Raw genomic sequence first — 19,754 nt, 5'->3', positions numbered from 1 at the left:
AGCGCCAGCTGCCTAATCCGTATTTTTTCACTTCAGCAAAGTTTTAAATTTCCACTTTAAACACCCTGGTCCTGTACAACATATCTCAATATATACACAGGACAAAGTTTATTATATTTTTGAAAAAGGAGGAGGTAGCCAATTAACAATCATTTCTAAAGGTATGAAGCCTATGCCTAGAGAATTAATATGTTGCTGTATGTTCACCTTGCTTCATTTTATTTCACTTCATTTCTTTCATTTAACTTTAAAAAACCGAAGGCATTACATAAGGGGGGCGTACAATGTATAATATACAATTCAACAAAAACTCAAAGAGAAGAGAAAGAAAACGCAGTACAGAAGGTCGAGAATCCAAGAGCAATGACAATATTATAAAGCGAGACATAAAAGAGCATTATAAAACAGAATAGGACGAGTACGTTCAGTTATATTGCAACACGCTATTGTTTAGCATATTGCGGAAAGTTTGTCGGTTACTGCACGTGACTATATTATCGGGCAGGCTTTTCCACAGTGTTGTACCACTGGGAAAGAATGGGTTATTCATGGCAGAACTTCGGCCGTTGACTGGTGCTATAGGGTGGCTGTGGTTTATGCTCGATGAAGTTCGATGTGCTGGTTGCACGAGGACGTGTCGTGTTTGAGGGTGATGTTTGAAGGCACAGTCGGGAAATGATACGACGAGATTCAAGTGACGGCAGATTCGGCGATCCTTTCAGTGTGGTGATGCTGGTATCGTTTGACTACTGGAAGCATATAAAACGTATGGCGCGGTTTTGGCAAAAAGCAAATAACAAAAAGCTACAAAAAACATCTATGCTGGTTCCTTAGAAAGAAAGCGGAAATCGTCGAAGTTCAAGGAAAATTCACCTTGGTCAGAGGATCGAACTTGGAATAAACGCCTTACAGAAGAAGTCACTTTACAATCTGAGCTAACATGTGACATCGCGAGTTTAGATTTAAAGGAAATAGGATTCATGTGACGGGCCATATGTGCACAAAGGTTTAAATTGTGTGTTTTAATTACAGGCCATTAAAATGTTTAATATAATTGCTTGATATCTTTTGCGGAAATTGGGTTGTCATTCTGCAGAGTCACAAAAGCGTGCCGCACTTTCTTTTGTTCGCACTTTCTGAGCGTTCTTTCAAACACGCAATAAATGAACTACTTATAGATAGAAAATTCAGGACGTTTGCATAGGTCGTTTTGCAGAACACCACTACAACTTGCAATCCAGAGGTCCCGCCTTCAAATTTAGACAATTGATGATGGGTCAATTAAAGGTTACTTTTTATACATATAAGTGACGAAATTGTGGAGCCACGTAAGCCAATGTCTCAGTTACACCAACACATGTTTAGCCGAATTTACAAACAGTTAGGCTGGCATGTGCGAAAGCTTAAATTGGCGATTTACAAATGCAAAGCAGGCATCTTTCACGTGCTGAATAAAAGAATGCCGCGTAAAAATATGACCTTTTATTAAAATGTTCCCTCGAGCACACCTCTTGCGCACAGCGCTCTGCAACAACATTCTGATGCATTTATTAATATTAGAGTGGCAGGCAATATTCAATGACTGGTCATATTTTCACCTTCGACGTGCTTCCATTGCCGTTATCCTTAAGAGCACATAACCACGCCGCAGCAGTCGGGATAAGGAGCTGAGTAGTTAGCAAAAGACGCCGTGCATCTTGAGTCATTGTGACCTGGACAGCTGAAGAGATTTGAAATAGAAAATAAAGTGCGACAACTAAGTATCACACCTGCGACAATGGGCCTCTTCGAGTATCCGTTCCTGACAGTGCTGGACTACCCGAGCCGCTACTTTCAGCTAATGAGCGTTGGGTATGCAGCGTCTCGGACAGTCCAGGTCTTTCAGGGATGGATAATCGAAGAGGCCGAACGTGTACAAGCAAGAACAACAACGACACATGCAACTGCTTCTACGGTTCATATGAGCTCGTTGTTCGCCTGTATAGTGGCAAACTCACCGACATAAAGCTGTTCTTAGAAAGCAACGGTTAGCTTTCAATACCACATGCTTTTAAAGATTACAAGTAAAGATGTATCCGTAGTATTTAAAAATTCTGGAAAATTTTGAACTAAATTACAGTGAGATTTCATTTATAATTTCCAGCACTCTATAAATTCTTACACCTAATTCTCGCAAAATTCAGAGATTTAATACTGCTTTATTCTTCTACCAGCCCAAGATGCAATTGGGATGCTTCTTATGCTTTGGCACACAAGTTGTATTCCATTTTTAACAGGCCACGAACTTGAAGGCTCGCGTTTTTTCTCGCGCGTACTCAAGGCGGCAACTACAGCAACTCATATTGTCTGTGGTCTTAACGACAGGCTTTTACAGCTCGAGACATCTTCAGCCTGGGGAACTTCGACAATGGAGCAAAAGATCTTCTCAGGATAGAATGAAGGAGCACAGTGGAGCAGACGGTACGCCCACAGTGGCTGCCAGGAATAGCTAACTCCTAGTCGCTATATATAAGTAAGCGACCTACTGTGGCATTTTGTGGCAGAAGTGCTGCTGCAACTTTCTCGAATTCTTTCCTTGTAACACTTCGCGCTTTGAGGCACCGTGTTAGACTACTCCGCCTATTATTCTACTCCGCCGGCGGCCGCGCGGCCTGGCCCTATCTTGAAAGCAATGTGCGATGAGGACAGAGTGCGCAGACTCCTGATAGCTTCTTGTGCGCTAGGTTCTCGCCGCTTAGTTCTCGTTGAAGCGAGAGGCAGCACGAAGGTCAATTCGCTCGCCGCTTCTGCCGTGCTTTCTGACAGTCTATAGCGTTTTCACAACGAGTGTGCGCGTTCATCGAGTGAGGTGTGCGCGTTTGCTTATGCGCGCGTGACATCATGATTGTTATTTTAGTTTATATGGCCTATAAAATTATTATCCTTACTTCGTATAGCTGTCCACTAATTTGCTATAGCAATCGATGATTCGCCTCTCGGGTGAAGCTGCGACTTTTTTTGTTTTCATACTATCTTTCTCTCCTTTGCCCTTTCCCAAGTGCGCTCACAGGAAGGAGAAGGCCAACCTCGGCATTTGAAATATCAGGCATGTGCCCAGGACAAGGTCATTACAGGTGAACCCCTTCGAAAAAAATTTTGCACCACGCGTGCTGGAAGCTGACTTCATTTGTAGTTCTTGCAATCGATGTGGAATTTGTTATGTGGCGTCAGCTTCACTGCGAGAACATTAGATGCTTTCAATAATTGAGTTAGTATACACAGGATGAAAAAGTAAGCGCGCACGGGCTCTCCGCAAAACACGGAAGTGTCTGAAAGTGTCGCGGTTGTAATGGTCCTCGCAGTAAATTACTTCTGAACTGTTGTAATCACTCATGTCTGCTCATTCCGGCCTATTATTTCTGCCAAACAGAATTTATTATGTTATATTCAGACGAAAGAAAAGTAAGAGAGGACGACGGGTAATAAGCACACTATGAAACCTTGAAAAACACTCAATTAGCTAGCGCTTCACAAAAGCCTGCAACGGAGCATTCCAGCATAACTTTAATTTGTCTGTGTGCTTTAGTTTTTGTGCTGTTTATACGCATATAGAATTTGTTTGTGGTTTTATTTTTTTATTCAAGATGAAATATTCCTAAATAGTGCCACTCACTCTATGGAAAGCAAATTACTTGTACCAGTAACATGTCACTTCGAGAAATTTGTGTTGTACTTACAGTTCTTTTACGAGCTGTGTGCCATTGCAAAAGTATCCAACGCATGGCTTCGTACAACTCGTATTGCGTGGGTTTTTGGAACAGTCCGGTGGTGTACAGTTACTTGTCGCACCTAAATCTGAACAGAAAAATGACTCGTTAACGTAGTACTATTGTGCATACCTGCGCCCAGCCAGGGCTTTACAGCGAAACTGTATATCGCAAGGGTTCCGTGCATTTTTGTTCTCTGTGAACAAAGACTGTCACCATCAATGGCTTATACACCGTAAGCATTCATGCTCCCATAAGCAAGCAAAAAATGCAATGGCTCACAGCCCCGTAAGCCATAGACTACAAGCACTCAACAAAGTGAAGCAAACAGTGCTTAAATTCCTTCTAATAACGCATACAGCACACAGAACAGCATGTCGCAAACTGTCATCGTCAATGGCTCATGCCCCCGTAAGCAAGCAAGAAATGCAATGACTCATAGTCCCGTAAGGTTGACGGCTGCTCACTTTGCGTGAATTGGCTGCGATGACACTACCCGTGTTGTCGCTGTGGGTGATTTCAATGTTGATGTGTCACTAGAGAAAAGGGAGGGATTTACGCGTTCCGTGTTGCAGACATATCCCTTGCGATGCCACACCGATCCAGCCCAACCGACCACCCAGCGGCGTACGTGCATCAATTTGACATTCTCGAAGAATGTGATTGCAGTTGCGAGTGAAATAATGACCCCCGATAGAGACAATGAATGAGTGTACGTACATTTCCTCACAATGGCCACCTATCATGTCAATAAATGAATTCGTACCTCTGTTCAAAATTATGTATCACCTCCGTGTCTTCTGCTAAACAGCTTCACTGGTCAGCCTCCTTCACAGAGTGGAATGACTCATCACTTTTTCTGCATGATCATTAGCGCACAATTAGCTTTAGGATACGGCGCAATAAGAGGCATGAGATACAACTATGAAAATTGCTATGGCTAAACGCCTGTTTGCGAAATACCTTATTTCTTCTACCTAATGCCGCAGCTTGCTGAGAGAATAAATTTGTTTGGCTAGCTAATTTTTATTCGCTTCATAAACATGCAATAAAATATTACCACTCCATCGTTGTACCTAGGCAGGCAACCGGATGTTGAAATTATTTTTTATGTTTGCAAGGTCCCTTCAGTTCTAATGCGCGCCTGCCATAACAACACTGTCGTCTTTTTCTGTCTTCCTTCTCGTAGGCTTCCATGTTCACTAAACTATTGTGAAAGCTTCAAGTTCAGTAACTGCAACTTCATGCTGAATAGAGGGTTCACAATTTTGAAGTCGCAAATTCTACTCATTGGTTGGCAGCAGTTCTAGTCACTCTTCATCATTCAGTACATTATTGCAGTACAAACCAAACAGAGCCTAGATCGTATATAATTACAAGGTGGACACGCTTAGTTAAGTTTAAAGTTACAAGTAAAATTCGATGAGATGAATTCTTTTATCAGTGTACATAGAATGTACAAGAGGGCTTCGGGATTAAACTCTGTTCAAGCAGCATGTTGCTTGATATCGTTACGAATGACGTTGATCCACATCGAGCGCATGGAATAAACTTATAGAACATGCTTCTCATTTATTCGAACAGCTTCTGACAGTTTTGTTTTCCAATTTTCCGGTGCACTGAGGCGAGAACTACCTGCATGAAAAGTCGGAATGTCCAGGTATCAAACTGAAACAATTTACTAATTAGCTTTCTAAATATCATTTTACGTCACATGTAATTTGGAAATCAAATCTGAAAAGCAGTGAAGTCACGTTTACATCAGTGAAATCGTAAGAGTAGCATGACATTCGAAATATCCGGTATCAGTTAGTGTGCTAAGAAATATAGTCGAGTGTTCGGCGAAAACTCGTCTGGCGAGGAAACATATTGGCGCCAAGAAAACGTGCACTCGCCAAGAATAGAAGAAAAATAAAGAAGAGACGTTTCGGGCCCCGTGTAGCTCTCTTGATCACACTGAAGATATAAGCATGGGCGCGCAGCTATTAATCGGTGAAGTGGCGCAGCGTGCGTGTGTATATCTCGGGAAGATTACCCCGCGATTATCGTGCGTCTAGTTGATGACCTCGAACGTACCGGAATCTTGGAAGAACGCTAACATAATCCTGATCCATAAGAAAGGGGACACCAAAGACTTGAAAAATTATAGACCGATCAGCTTACTGTCCTTTGCCTACAAAGTATTTACGAAGGTAATCGCAAAGAGAATCAGGAATACCTTAGACTTCAGTCAACCAAAGGACCAGGCGGGATTCCGTAAAGGCTACTCAACAATAGACCATATTCACACTATCAATCAGGTGACAGAGAAATGTGCGGAATATAACCAACCCTTATATATAGCCTTCATTGATTACGAAAAAGCGTTTGATCCAGTCGAAACCTCAGCAGTCATGAAGGCATTACGGAGTCAGGGTGTAGATGAGCCATATGTAAGGATACTGGAAGATATCTATAGCGGCTCCACAGCCACCGCAGTCCTCCACAAAGAAAGCAACAAAATCCCAATAAAGAAAGGCGTCAGACAGGGAGATACGATCTCTCCAATGCTATTCACAGCATGTTTACAGGAGGTATTCAGAGACCTGGAGTGGGAAGAATTGGGGATAAAAGTTGATGGAGAATACCTTAGCAACTTCCAATTCGCTGATGATATTGCCTTGGCTAGTAACTCAGGAGACCAATTGCAATGCATGCTCACTTACCTGGAGAGGCAAAGCAGAAGGGTGGGTCTGAAAATTAATCTGCAGAAAACTAAAGTAATGTTTAACAGTCTCGGAAGAGAACAGCAGTTTACAATAGGTAGCGAGGCACTGGAAGTGGTAAGGGAATACATCTACTTAGGGCAGGTTGTGACCACGGATCCGGATCATCAAACTGAAATAACCACAAGAATAAGAATGGGCTGGGGTACGTTTGGCAGGCATTCTCAAATCATGAACAGCAGTTTACCAATATCCCTAAAGAGGAAAGTGTATAACAGCTGTGTGTTACCAGTACTCACGTACGGGGCAGAAACCTGGAGGCTTACAAAAAGGGTTCTGCTGAAATTGAGGACGCCGCAATGAGCTATGGAAAGAAGAATGATGGGTGTAACGTTAAGGGATAAGAAAAGAGCAGATTGGGTGAGGGAACAAACGCGGGTAAATGACATCTTAGTTGAAATCAAGAAAAGAAATGGGCATGGGCCGGACATGTAATGAGGAGGGAAGATAACCGGTGGTCATTAAGAGTTACGGACTGGATTCCAAGACAAGGGAAGCGTAGCAGGGGGCGGCAGAAAGTTAGGTGGGCGGATGACATTAAGACGTTTGCAGGGACAACATGGCCACAATTAGTACATGACCGGGGTAGTTGGAGAAGTATGCGAGACGCCAGAGTCCCACACTACGGCATGTCTCATAATCAAACTGCAATTTCGCTAGGTAAAACCCCAGAAATCGATTCAGTTCAACATCACCAGTATTTCTCGTCAATCAAATCATACAGCATAGAAAGCTTCCCTTACATCGATTCCCACAGTTTGTAGGATGCGCATATTTTTTCATATCTCCTTCTCCCACCCTTATGACACTGTTTTTCTCTTAATCACATGTCTCACAAGCCCCAAAAGTGAATTACTGCTGTTGGCGAAGTCGACAGGCCTCACTAAACAGCTGTAGTTTTGATGTGCGCCTCCAGACGAGGGGACACCTCTCTTATTTTTTTTATTTTTATCTTTTAATTGCCTTCCCGGTACGTAGGGTAGGAAACAGGGCTTGCTTCTTGTTGACCTTCCAACCTTTCCTTACATTTGCTCTCTCTCTCACTCCCTCTGTCTGTCTCTCTTGACATCCATTCTTTTTATTGTAATAGAAAAACTCGTCTCTTGGACGTCATGCGGTAAGGTTTTTTCCAATCCTTCAATATAAGTGTAGTTGTCCCACCAACAACCGGCTTTATTTCTCTCTTTTCGTCCCCGATAGCGCACTGGACGCTGTAACACAGCAGTGAAACTAAGTGGACAAAGCCCCCGCCAAAAGTTGAGTGTCGCGGCGCCGTGAGGCGTTGTCGCGGCACACCGTGGTGGTCGTGGTAGACTACGCTACGGAGCATGCTGCTGCCATCTCTGAGGCCACGCACACCAGACGCAGCTACGCGCAACGGTGAAATTATTTTTCCGTCTTATTCGCATAGCATAAATATTCATTTTTTCACTTACTTAACACAAAATGAGCAGTTATGCGTTACTGAGAACGCCCTCTCGATCCCGAAATTATCCAGCAGCGCTGGTTGGTCCAAATGCATTCCATGATGCTGCAGCACGACATTGTGGAAGCGGAAGCAAGCTATTTTTCGCTGTGTTGGACAGGAAATTGTAAATTCCATACTGGAAGCAGTGCAACAACATTTTGGCCATATGTTCACAGCAGCGCCTATGAAGGACCGGCAACGCTTTCTTACTATGCTCAAAAAGTGTTTCAGGGCCCCTTTAAAGGCAAGCTGAAACGATTTTCAAATTCCATGAATTGCTGGGTTTGGGAAGCACAGACCTATTAATTTAAGGTTCTGAAACATTTTTCTTCGTTTTGTTAACAGAACGGGCAGAAATTGCTTTCTAAATCCCGCCCGCGGACACTCCCCCGTCGCTTCCCGGAGTGCCGGGTGAGGAGGCAGCCGGAGGAGAGAACCGGCGAGAGTGACGTCATGCCCTGGGAGCGAGCCGGCATGCTGTCTTTCAGTCCTGCGTTTGCTTTCTTTTGCGATTTTCGTGATCTGCGCTTCCTTTCTGTGCTGCGTCAGTGCCTACAGCCAGGGCCGCCGAACATGCCCTCTTTCTGTGCAGCATTCTGCTGTGCCAAGACAGGCGGGCGAGCCGATGTGGTGTTTCACATGTTCCCGAAGGACAAGAAACTTGCAGCGCAGTCTGTCCGTGCAGTGAGGAGAGATAATTTCGTGCCGACGAAATCAACTGTGCTGTGCTCGGACTATTTCCGCGACAGTGATTACCATCGGAGCTCGACAACGATGCGGGCAATCGGCATTCCAATTCCGGTGCCCACATTGATGCATTCTAGAAATGCGAACATTTGCAGCCATGAACTTCTGGTAGCACAGTTTTAGCGTAGTCGGATAGCCTTACGATCAATGCGGAAACGCGTTGTTGCTAGCGTTGCTAGGCTTGCCTAGCGACATTCGACGTACGGTTGCAGTTACCGTAAAGTTACCGTGTTTACCACACGGCGGTGCTAAAACTGCCTAATATCTGTATGTCAGCACTAGCATGCAGCACGCATACCGATTCTTGATCGAGCCACAATCGCAAACTCTTCGAACCATACTCTTAATAATGCACATATAATCCCCCTGGCCATCTCGATCTGGATGTGTATGATAAGCAACTTTCATGACAGTAGTTCGCAGCACTGTATGTGCGCGCTTTGAAACGCGGTACTTATGTTCGCGATCGTGTATCGACACACATAAAACCACCGAACTTTGGACAAGTAGCGGCAAGGTGCTCATTGATATCGCCGAATTGCACCCGCGTTTACAATCTAATGAGAAGTTAGTGCTTCGACATTCTTCCAGCAGCAAGTTCCCACTGACACTTTAGCGCGTTCTTTTTTTCATGTCATTGCAACGTGCAGCTAGATGAAAAAAAAAACATACGCACCAGCTAATATTTCCAATGCGCCAGAAGCTGCACACATTGTACTCGCTGTTGACACACTCGACATCGTCGTTGCCGCCATCGTTTTCTGTATCGGCTGTCGGTTCGAACATGTAAGGCGAAAATACAAGCTGTCCAAGACAGCGAGAACGTTCCATAATGCTTACAACTCATATGTTAAACCAGAGAAGAACAGCGTGCTACGCTCTGAAACGGCGGCGCCGGCCGGTGATCCGCGTGAATGACGTCACAGCAGTCCGGACCAATCACGGGCAACAGCGGCGTTCGCGCGATGCCCAGAGGCGCTGGTGCGCGTTTTCTTAGAAAAAACAGCCACTTGCGTTTTTAAACTAGATATTCGTGTTCAATGGACTAAAAACTGTAGAATTCCGTAAGGAACTCATTTCTTTTTCGAAAGTGCTTTAGCTTCCCTTTAAGGCGCACTCGGCATTCCACGTTCAAAATTTTAAATTCGGGTAATGAGTGCCAAATATGGTACACAATTTTTCCGAAGAAGTCAGTTATTTCTTGATGTAAACAAGCAGAAGTAGCGCCGAATAAGCACTTACCCGAGCGATTGGGCCCCTGCACACTGCCACTGTCTGAAAAATACATTAACACGTATTTTAATATAACTGCACATTTTTCAAAGGTTCATCATCATCATAGGCCTATTTTGTGTCCACTTCAGGACGAAGGCCTCACCCGGCGATCTCCAATTACCCCTGTCCTGCGCCAACCGACTCCAACTAACACCCGCCAATTTCCTAATTTCATCGCAGCACCTAGTATTCTGCCTTCTTCTACTGCGCTTCCCTTGTCTTGGTACCCATTCTGTAACCCTAATGGCCCAACAGTTATCTAACCTGCGCATTACATTACCTGCCCAACGCTCTTTTTTTCTCTTAATGTCAATTAGAATATCGGCTATACTCGTTTGCTCTATAATCGAAACCGCTCTCTTTCTGAATGTCATGGTTATATCAAGCATTCTTCGTTCCATCGCTCTTTGTGCGGTCCTTAACTTGTTCTGAAGCTTCTTTGTCAGTCTCCAAGTCTCTGCCCCATATGTCAGCACCGGCAAAATGCACTAACTATACACCTTCCTTTTCAATGATAATGATAAGCTTCCAGTCAGGAGCTGACAATGTCTACCGTAAGCAATCTAACCCATTTTTATTCATCTATGAATGTTCTTCTTATGATCAGGGTTCCCTGTGATTAATTGACGTAGGTAAACGTACTCCTTCACAGACTCTAGAGGCTGACTGGCGATCCTGAACTCTTGTTGCCTTCGACAGTTATTCATAATTATCTTTGTATTCTGCATCATCATCATCAGCAGCAGCAGCAGCAGCCTGGTTACGCTCACTGCAGGGCAAAGGCCTCTCCCATACTTCTCCAACAACCCCGGTCATGTACTAATTGTGGCCATGTCGTCTCTGCAAACTTCTTAGTCTCATCCGCCCACCTAACTTTCTGCCGCCCCCTGCTACGCTTTCCTTCCCTTGGAATCCGGTCCGTAACCCTTAATGACCACCGGTTATCTTCCCTCCTCATTACATGTCCTGCCCATGCCCATTTCTTTTTCTTGATTTCAACTAAGATGTCATTAACTCGCGTTTGTTCCCTTACCCAATCTGCTCTTTTCTTATCCCTTAACGTTACACGCATCATTCTTCTTTCACCATCATTCGTCGTTCTCAATTTAAGTAGAACCCTTTTCGTAAGCCTCCAGGTTTCTGCCCCGTAACTGAGTACTGGTAAGACACAGCTATTATACACTTGTCTCTTGAGGGATGATGGCAACCTGCTGTTCATGATCTCAGAATGCCTGCCAAACGCACCGCAGCCCATTTTTATTCTTCTGATTATTTCCGTCTCATGATACGCATTCGCCGTCACTACCTGCCCTAAGTAGATGTATTCCCTTACCACTTCCAGTTCCTCGCTACCTATTGTAAATTACTGTTCTCTTCCGAGACTTAAACATTACTTTAGTTTTCTGCAGATTAATATTTAGACCCACTCTACTGCTTTGCCTCTCCAGGTCAATGAGCATGCATTGCAATTGGTCCCCTGAGTTACTAAGCAAGGCAATCTCATCAGCGAATCGCAAGTTACTAAGGTATCCTCCATTAACTCTTATCCCCAATTTCTCCCAATCCAGCTATCTGAATACCTCCTGTAAGCACGCTGTGAATAGCATTGGAGAGATCGTATCTCCCTGTCTGACGCCTTTCTTTATTGTGATTTTGTTGCTTTCTTTATGGAGGACTACGGTGGCTGTGGAGCCGCTATAGATATGTTTCAGTATTTTTACATACAGTTCGTCTACACCCTGATTCCGCACTGCCTCCATGACTGCTGAGGTTTCGACTGAATCAAACGCTTTCTCGTAATAAATGAAAGCTACATATAAAGGTTGGTTATATTCCGCACATTATTCTATCACCTGATTGATAGTGCGAATATGGTCTATTGTTGAATAGCCTTTACGGAATCCTGCCTGGCCCTTTGGTTGACGGAAGTCTAAGGTCTTCCTGATTCTATTTGCAATTACTTTAGTAAATAGTTTGTAGGCAACGGACAGTAAGTTGATCGGTCTATAATTTTTAAAGGCTTTGCAGTCCCCTTTCTTATGGATTAGGATTAAGTTAGCGGTTTTCAAGATTCCGGTACGCTCGAAGTCATGAGGCATTGCGTATACAGGGTGGCCAGTTTACATACAGGGCGGTGTATCAATCAGAGGCTAATGGAACATAACATGTCGTTAACCGGTGGACCGCCTTCAAATCTTTCCCTACATTGCCAAGATTGTAACTGCACGCCTAAGTTAGATGAATGCGCGATATTGTACAGGTACAAGAATGAAGATACGCGTCTTATGTTAGAGACATGGCATATCTATAATGGCGGAAGTGCGTGCGTGAGTCAGCCTTCGATTATGTTACATAAGGAAGAGATTAAGTGCTTGAGCAGTTCTCTCTCACGTAGACCGGCACATATACCCGATTGACACGTGGTGACACCATTCCAGAGCTTGCGCAGATGAGTTTTGTGTCTTCTTTCTTTTTTACCCCTCAGTGCTCTCTTCAGTTAATAGTCGGCGTTCGTGTTGTCCACTTCTCTTGTGTCCTGTCTGCATGCCTCACCTTTCCTTGCATAGTGAATCCTTACCAACTAGCTCAGCTTTCTGTCATTCTGGGCTAGCTTCTATTTATGTAAGCTTATAAAGAGAGAATCGCGGCATGTGCAGTTGGGAGGAATTTGTCCGCGTTATATTTTTTAGTATTGTCACAAGAAAGTATGTGCAAGGTATGTCAGTAGCGTATTGCAAAGCCCTTTTCTTAAAGCTTTCATCTCTAAGAGATCCGTTGATTTATGAGCCCTCTGCGGGTTTTTCCGATCGTCGTAGGTTGCACGATATAGTGTCAATTCACAGTGGTCCCAACAACGTGTTTCCCGTATCTCACTCACGCACGCGACCTTGAACGCGCCTTGGAACACAATATATTTTCGGTGCAGTTGAACAACGCTTCAAACTTGTGTGTAAAATGAAGCAAAGGAAAAAGTTTTAGGTGCTTACCGAGGAGATACAAGCCGCGTATCGGCCACTCATTGTCTTGTCTGCCTGCCTCCTGCCGTCCGAAACTTGCGCTCCCGTGCAAAACTTAAGAGTGGCTAGACGGGCCGCGCAGAACAATACGGCTATGGGTGTCCCCGTACGACAGACGACCTTGACCGTTACTAGGCGACTTCGGGCTTTCGACAGCTTTGGACCACGCTTCTACTGGAGCTAATCTAGTATAATAATAAAGTTCATATCTAAATATTTAGTGCTTCTTGTCGAATGTTACGCCTGCACAAGTGAAGAAATCTTGTGCAGCAGCTGATAAATTTCGTTTCGCTGCACAAACATGATAAAAATTCTAGAACGTATGTCAGACCGGTGACGCTTTCCCTCCGAGGGCTCAGCCCCTAGCGAAAAGTCAGCCACGGAAGCAGTACTATTTTCGTTTATGAATGAAAGAAATCCCCATACATATGCCTCAACTTCTTTTGGTTTCAAAAAATTCAAATCTTGTCTTACCAATACTGTGAAGCAACAAGCCGAACGCCATTCCAGCGGTAACAATAACCATGTGCATTGTGATAGGCACCTTTTTGCTTTCTCGTACCTGGAACGGAAAATGTTACACTGAAGACTCAAAATCGTGTTCGAAGATAGTATTAGTAAATTTGAAGTTTACTGCATTTCATGAAACTATCTTCACAATTACGATGCAGAGATTCCTTTCCGTTTGAGGAATAAATTCCAGTCACTGCCATCAGTATTGTCAGTGAGCGATATCATGTTACCTATATGTCAGAAGAGCAGAAGTAGCAGCTTGTAATGTAATTTACTTTTACACAGGCTATGCAACCTCACATTATGCTCCGAAGCCTGTCTCGTACAGTAAATATTATCATACTATGCTATATAAATTCAGCCACAGTTAAAGCGACCTTTCCGAATTGTGTCCAAAACAATCGTAAAATATCATAACTTAGATTTCCTGGTATTTCCCTACCGTTTATTTTTTTTTTATTGTTTGTTATCTACATTCATATACACTCCACCTCATTTAGAGCATGCAGTTGCGAAGGCTCCTCAAAACATGCTTCCTTTTTTTCTAGGAATCGTAGCTTGCTTCAACATACAAGACCACATGGCTCATCAAGGAGCGTGCGGGAAATTTCGGACGACACAGAAGTTTAGCAGCTTAGTTTGTCTATTTCCAAAGATCACGTGTAGGTTGTCAAACAGGCAGAGCTCCTCTACGAAGATCCAAATGTCTGAATGACAGCACCAGTTGCCGACTCCCCGTTTTTAACCACCACAGTCATTTGTGGCTGCTATCTTTTTCTGCTCCCAAGACCAGACACATGACCGCGTCGGTCGATCGAGGTGCAACACAATAACACGAGTCTCAGGGGGTCACAAAATCTCAGGTGGTCAAACTTAGTCTAAAGACATCACGCCTTCCCCCCTTTCCATACACCCCCCCCCCACACACACACACATTACATGCACGCCTCGGACGAAGCGTAAGACCTTTTTGTTATTATTATTATTGTCACTCTAGATTTCTTGCGCAGATTTTCCGAGGTACTTGTTGCCCGCTTCTGGAACACGTGGCAAACTTCCATGACCGACTGCTTTCTGCAACTCCCGGCAGGTGGTGACACAAGTTTATCCTAGCGCCTTCGCTGCAGGGGCTCGAATCTCCATAAGTGATGGCACCTTTTTTAAGAGAACCAGGCATTTAACTATCGTAATTGTTATATTAAACGAGGTATACTCCAAGATGCGATCTTTCAGTAAAGTTTGTGCAAGAACAGAGCAGGGGTGAGGGCAAAACCATTTTTTTTTACAGGCGCTGCAAAATATGCAGGACCCTGTATATAAAAGAATCAAACGCTAACCCCTCTGGGAGCTTGAAACAATATCCGCGAGATAACATGCTGCGAAACACGGGAAAGGAGGCCTTAAGTCTAATTACCCACAGCTCATGTCCGCCAAACGGGGCACCGAGTTCTCTATCGTTCACAACTTCTGAGCACAATCGTGAACGCACTTTCAACACGTCTCATAAATGCGAATTTCGGCTTTAAGTGCGTTGGAACTTTGTTAAGTGATTCACAAAGGACAGTGCCATAAATCTTACCCGTTGCATTTTATATACCGGGAATATTATTTGCGAAAATTGCAAAAGCTTACGCATTGGTCGCCACGCGCTGCGAGAGTTGGTCGCCTCCACTTTGTTTTATATCAGCCGCTGAAGGCGACTTGTGCTGCCCCCTTTTGGAGAATGAGTAAAGCACACTCTGTGCGACGAAAGGCGTGAGTTTGAATGACACTGAATGGTTTCCAGATCTATTTACACTGAAAGGTGACTCGCACCAGTACGGACTTACCATCTTACCTCAGCACAGCCTCCGGATAACCCTCGGGTAGTGTTTGAAGTAGCCTAAGAATGCTAACGCTTCAAAACACCGTTATGGAAGTGTGTAATAAAAACAAGAGTGCGAGTGTATCTCAGTTGGAGTTGTGCCTCTTGCAAAAAAACAACAACAAAGGAAGAAGAAAAGAACCTATAGTCTGATTCAGTGTCGTCTCCATCGCGCCGAGAACGCCCACCAATGATGCATTTCATGTAACGGTCGACGCTCCCGCGTTAACAACTCACCCTGCACATTGCGCGTGACTGTACCATCGCGCTTCACCGGTGGCACCTGTGGTATCGATACCTGTGGTACCACCGTGCAGTTCTGCACGGTTACGGTACCGTCATGTTGTGGTAGTACTAGTGATAATAGTAGTCTTCTCGCATTCTTCGCTCGTAGCAACTAGCGTTGTGAGAAGCTCTCATTAAGACGTTACGCCTTCGGTCGAAGACGCAAACGCTGTCGTATGAGGCGCCCTGCGGGCCTTTCACAACAAATTTAATGTTTCATATTCACCCCATATACCCCATTCTCTCCACTACTTCCTCAGGAAAACTGAATCACATCACATCTTTGTTTATATTTGATAAGATAACGGCTACTAGCGAAAGAATGGCGAAAGAAAACTTTATTAAAGCGCTGTCGGCCAAAGGCCTTTGTTTAGGCTGGTACGGTATCCCAAACTGTCGGAATCGAGTGGCCCAGCGTGACAACGAAAGCGAAAAGTTCCGAGCGTGATTCACATTCCACTATAAGGATGCCTCAACTGCTCGCAAATATTGAAGGAACATCTCGACGTAACCCAAAACAATCTTTTGAAGGCGTCAGTACGGCTTGGCTTTTTTTTTTCTTTCTGGAAGAAACTCAACGACCCATAGCTTTCTCTGAAAATGTGAGCCTCTGGTAGCTGAATTCATTGGCAGTCAGGGTTCTATTCTATATAATTACCGCGGCCATAGTTTCCTCCGCACACCTAAATCCAGATGACTGAGAATGTCAGCACACGTAAGCCTTCCACTCTGTGGTTGGGAGATAGCAACATCATTCCGTCTTCTGGTGCGCCCTGACATGGCACCTAAATGTCTCTCTTCAGTTAGGACAAAATATACCAGCCTCTTACTACCTTGCACACTATCTGTAGTCGACATCCTTCTTGTCCTTCGAATACCGACAGTGTACCAATACAAACTAATGAGTATTTCATCAAGACAATTAAGTGGCACTTGTCTAGAGCCCCGTTTTCTACTTCTCTCATTTTACCAGTATTAATGCATTTATTTGGGAGGCACCGCTCCGGAGACCTTCGGTGATGGAAGTGGAGTCAGCTAGTCGTCCGGACAGAGACAGACGCCACAGCGTCAAGCTTTTCGAGGAAGCGCAACTACCTCATGAGCGACACAGGCAGCAAGGTCACCCAGCTCTAAGACTCCGCTTCAGAAGAAGACGTGTCCGATGAGGGTGACGGTGACTACTTGTCTGTTGTAAGGCAAAAAGAGAGAGGATAATTGTCACTGCTTCCTCGTCTTCAACAAGAACGACGGCGTTGACAACGAACACTGACACAGTCCATACCATTCTATTCTTGCCTGAGACGCCGACCGACGACCTGGATGAGCTAAACAGGCAATCCATATCAATCACATTAGAGGCTCTTGTTCCAAGCGAGATTACGATTGTTAGAGCAAACGCGCGTAAGAATATTCTCACAGTCGATGTCAAGAACACAGAAGCGCTGGATATCTCGAGCCCAGTCAAAGTGCTGGGCATGTCAAATGTTCGGAACATAATACCGCAGAACAGTGATACATTATCAGGTGTTATTTATGATGTCGCTGAGTCAATCAGTGACAAGTGCCATTAAACCCGCCACAGCAGGTGCAATTATTATTGAAGTCGGTCGTCTAGGAAAATCCCGTTGTGTGAAACTAACCTTCAAGGGAGGAAGTTTGCTTTCATAGATGCTACGCTAGTAATTGTGCCGTGGTTGGAGAAAACGAAACAGGTGGGGTTAATTTGTACAAGTTGTGCTGCATTAGTTAAAGTAACGAGATTAGTTTGCGAAATAGTGGAAAGCAAACACGAATTTATTTCACGATAGTGAAGGCGAAAAATAAGAGGTTCCAGGTAAGTGCAGATATATTCAAAGAAACAAAAAAACTCATTACATTATATGTCACAATAAAAATCAGAGTAATAAAAATTCCATTATAAGTAACGAACAATATACCATTTTGCAACTTTGAAAATATATGTAAAATGTGTTCAAACATGAATGAAACTTAGATTATGCCGCTGTTACGTTTGTAGTCGCGGAATATTGACATACGTATAATTCTCGGAGCATTTACTTTACCTCTATGTTTGGCAGTATTGATAAAAAAATTCAAGTTAATACGCATTAGTCAAGGAGCTCAATATTCCAAAAACAAAAAAAAAGTAAATTGTGGATTTTAATGTCCCGAAATTGCCCAATGGGCTATGGGGGACATCGTGGGAGCTCCGGAATATTTCCGACCACCTGGGGTTCTTTCACGCGAGCCCAAGCAGTGCACACGAGTGCTTCTTTTTTAACCACCATCGCAATACGACTAAGGCGGCTGACAACCAAATCTGTGAATTCGTGCAAGTCCGTAGACAATGACCAACATGCAACTGCTGCAGGTTGAAATATTAGCAATCTGTAAATAATAAAAACTCCAGATCAGTTGCTGGGAAAGCGTCAAATTGGCAATCCGACTGCGTATGCTTGTGAGCAAGATGCAAGAAAACTTATCCGAATTTTCTTTAATGAAGCCACACACCCCAGAAGTTCAATTATACACTAATGACTATGCGACAGCAATATCCTTCCAGTAATTCCACACGCCATGATGTCGAGCCGTCGACTCAGGCAAAGAATTTGCACTACATTAAATGCGAAGCTCAGCGATATGACCACAAGAAGACAGTATCTTCATTCACTTCATACGAATAAATATGCAAGTTTTTAATATTCATGTGATGAAGACACCGCAGAAAATGCAATGCTGAAGACAATTCAAAAATGAAACTCTGCTCATGCAAAAACAAAACAAATGCAGCCTATATATAATTATAATAAGTTCGAGCTATATTGTCGTGTTCTATTTTAAGCTTGATATGCAATTTTTGTACTCACTATATAGAAGAATCCTTCGTTGTCCGTCACGACGTTACCCGACGCGACGCTGAGCTCTTTTATACTCAACATACATTGCTGTGGAGCATCATACGCGTTTTATAACGGCACATTCCGATGATTTCGATGGACTTGTATGTTGACACTCTAAAGATATGTCAGGAGCTTCGTCATCAAAATGAATTCCGCCGATGCCGCTTGCAAATGCTAAAATGCACCTGCTGTGCGTTCTGTCGACTTGGCGACCTTTTCACTTTATCTGCATCCTACTACAACTTCCATTTTCTTGCTATGACTTTTGTGGGCGTTAGTACGGTGGCTGCGTAACCTTTCGATACTTCGGTAGCTTATTCATATGTTCTGGGAAACGAAGCCTCTATAGCAAAGCCGAAAGAATTCGCGAACAATCCAGTTTGTCGCCTTAACGATACCGCAGAGTCGTGGATTGGTTCTCCAACCGCATTCCGCAAATCTTCGCCAACGTTCCGAATACAATCGTTAAAATACTTATAAAGTTCCTTACCATACAAACATACTTTCTCGTCATCACATGTGGGAACTAGGAGCTTGCACAAACAAGAGCGAGCAGTACGTGTCATAGCCAGTTTGGACGGCACTCAGCGCTAGCGTGCAGAGGGCTGGCTAATCTAATTAAAGAGGCGCTTAGAGGCAGATGTATAGGTGCTACATAGGCTGTACGATAATTTATTGGAGTAGAGTGTACGTGAAGCGCACAGGAATCGCCCATCAAGGCGGCTAAATCAAGATCAGTAATTCGCATGTCCCCCCTCCCGACACGCACGCACGCACGCACGCACGCTCGCACGCGCACGCGCACGCACACACACACACACACACACACACACACACACACACACACACACACACACACAAACACACACACACACACACACACACAGCTTTGACGCAGCGGTTAAAAAAAGAACTAAAAATAAAGCACGTTGATAATTTTTAGCGGTTACGCGGTGGAAACGTCTCTGCCTGCGCCGCTGCGATCCAGGATTTTGTTCTTCGTTCAGTCTTCGTCTGCTTTTCTATTAGTTTTCTTTTCTCTATTTTATTGCCAGTGCCTCTCTGACCGTGCCTTGTGGCGAAAACATATTCTACACTAAGATACTGTAATGGCACATGACAGCAAGCAACGCGTCCTCATAGCTGCTTGACAGCCAGACCTAATGCACCATCG

General features: G+C 44.1%; 2 protein-coding genes across 3 annotated transcripts in view; both read right to left on the bottom strand.

The window, feature by feature from the left end:
- The window catches only part of LOC142560208 (uncharacterized), a 187,200-nt gene that overhangs the window by 70,138 nt on the left and 97,308 nt on the right, over positions 1-19,754 (bottom strand). The window lies entirely within an intron of this gene.
- Positions 1,461-18,666, bottom strand: LOC142559465 (uncharacterized). Of its 2 annotated transcripts, XR_012823117.1 has the most exons (6): positions 18,548-18,666; positions 13,493-13,580; positions 9,969-10,001; positions 4,513-4,605; positions 3,717-3,834; positions 1,461-1,720 (listed from the first exon to the last, which is right to left on the bottom strand). XR_012823117.1 is itself a non-coding variant. In XM_075671065.1 (5 exons), exons 1-5 carry the CDS (start codon positions 18,617-18,619, stop codon positions 1,627-1,629), a joined length of 405 nt encoding a protein of 134 aa, XP_075527180.1. In that variant the 5' UTR covers positions 18,620-18,666; the 3' UTR covers positions 1,462-1,626. The 2 variants fall into 2 exon arrangements, 1 of the variants encoding a protein (XP_075527180.1); XM_075671065.1 differs by lacking the exon at positions 4,513-4,605 and having other exon boundaries at positions 1,462-1,720.

This window comes from Dermacentor variabilis, chromosome 10, assembly GCF_050947875.1.
Source record: "Dermacentor variabilis isolate Ectoservices chromosome 10, ASM5094787v1, whole genome shotgun sequence".
NCBI classification, from domain to species: Eukaryota; Metazoa; Arthropoda; class Arachnida; order Ixodida; family Ixodidae; genus Dermacentor; species Dermacentor variabilis.
Note: the sequence above shows the minus strand (reverse complement) of the source record. Positions and strands in the feature narration are given on the sequence as shown.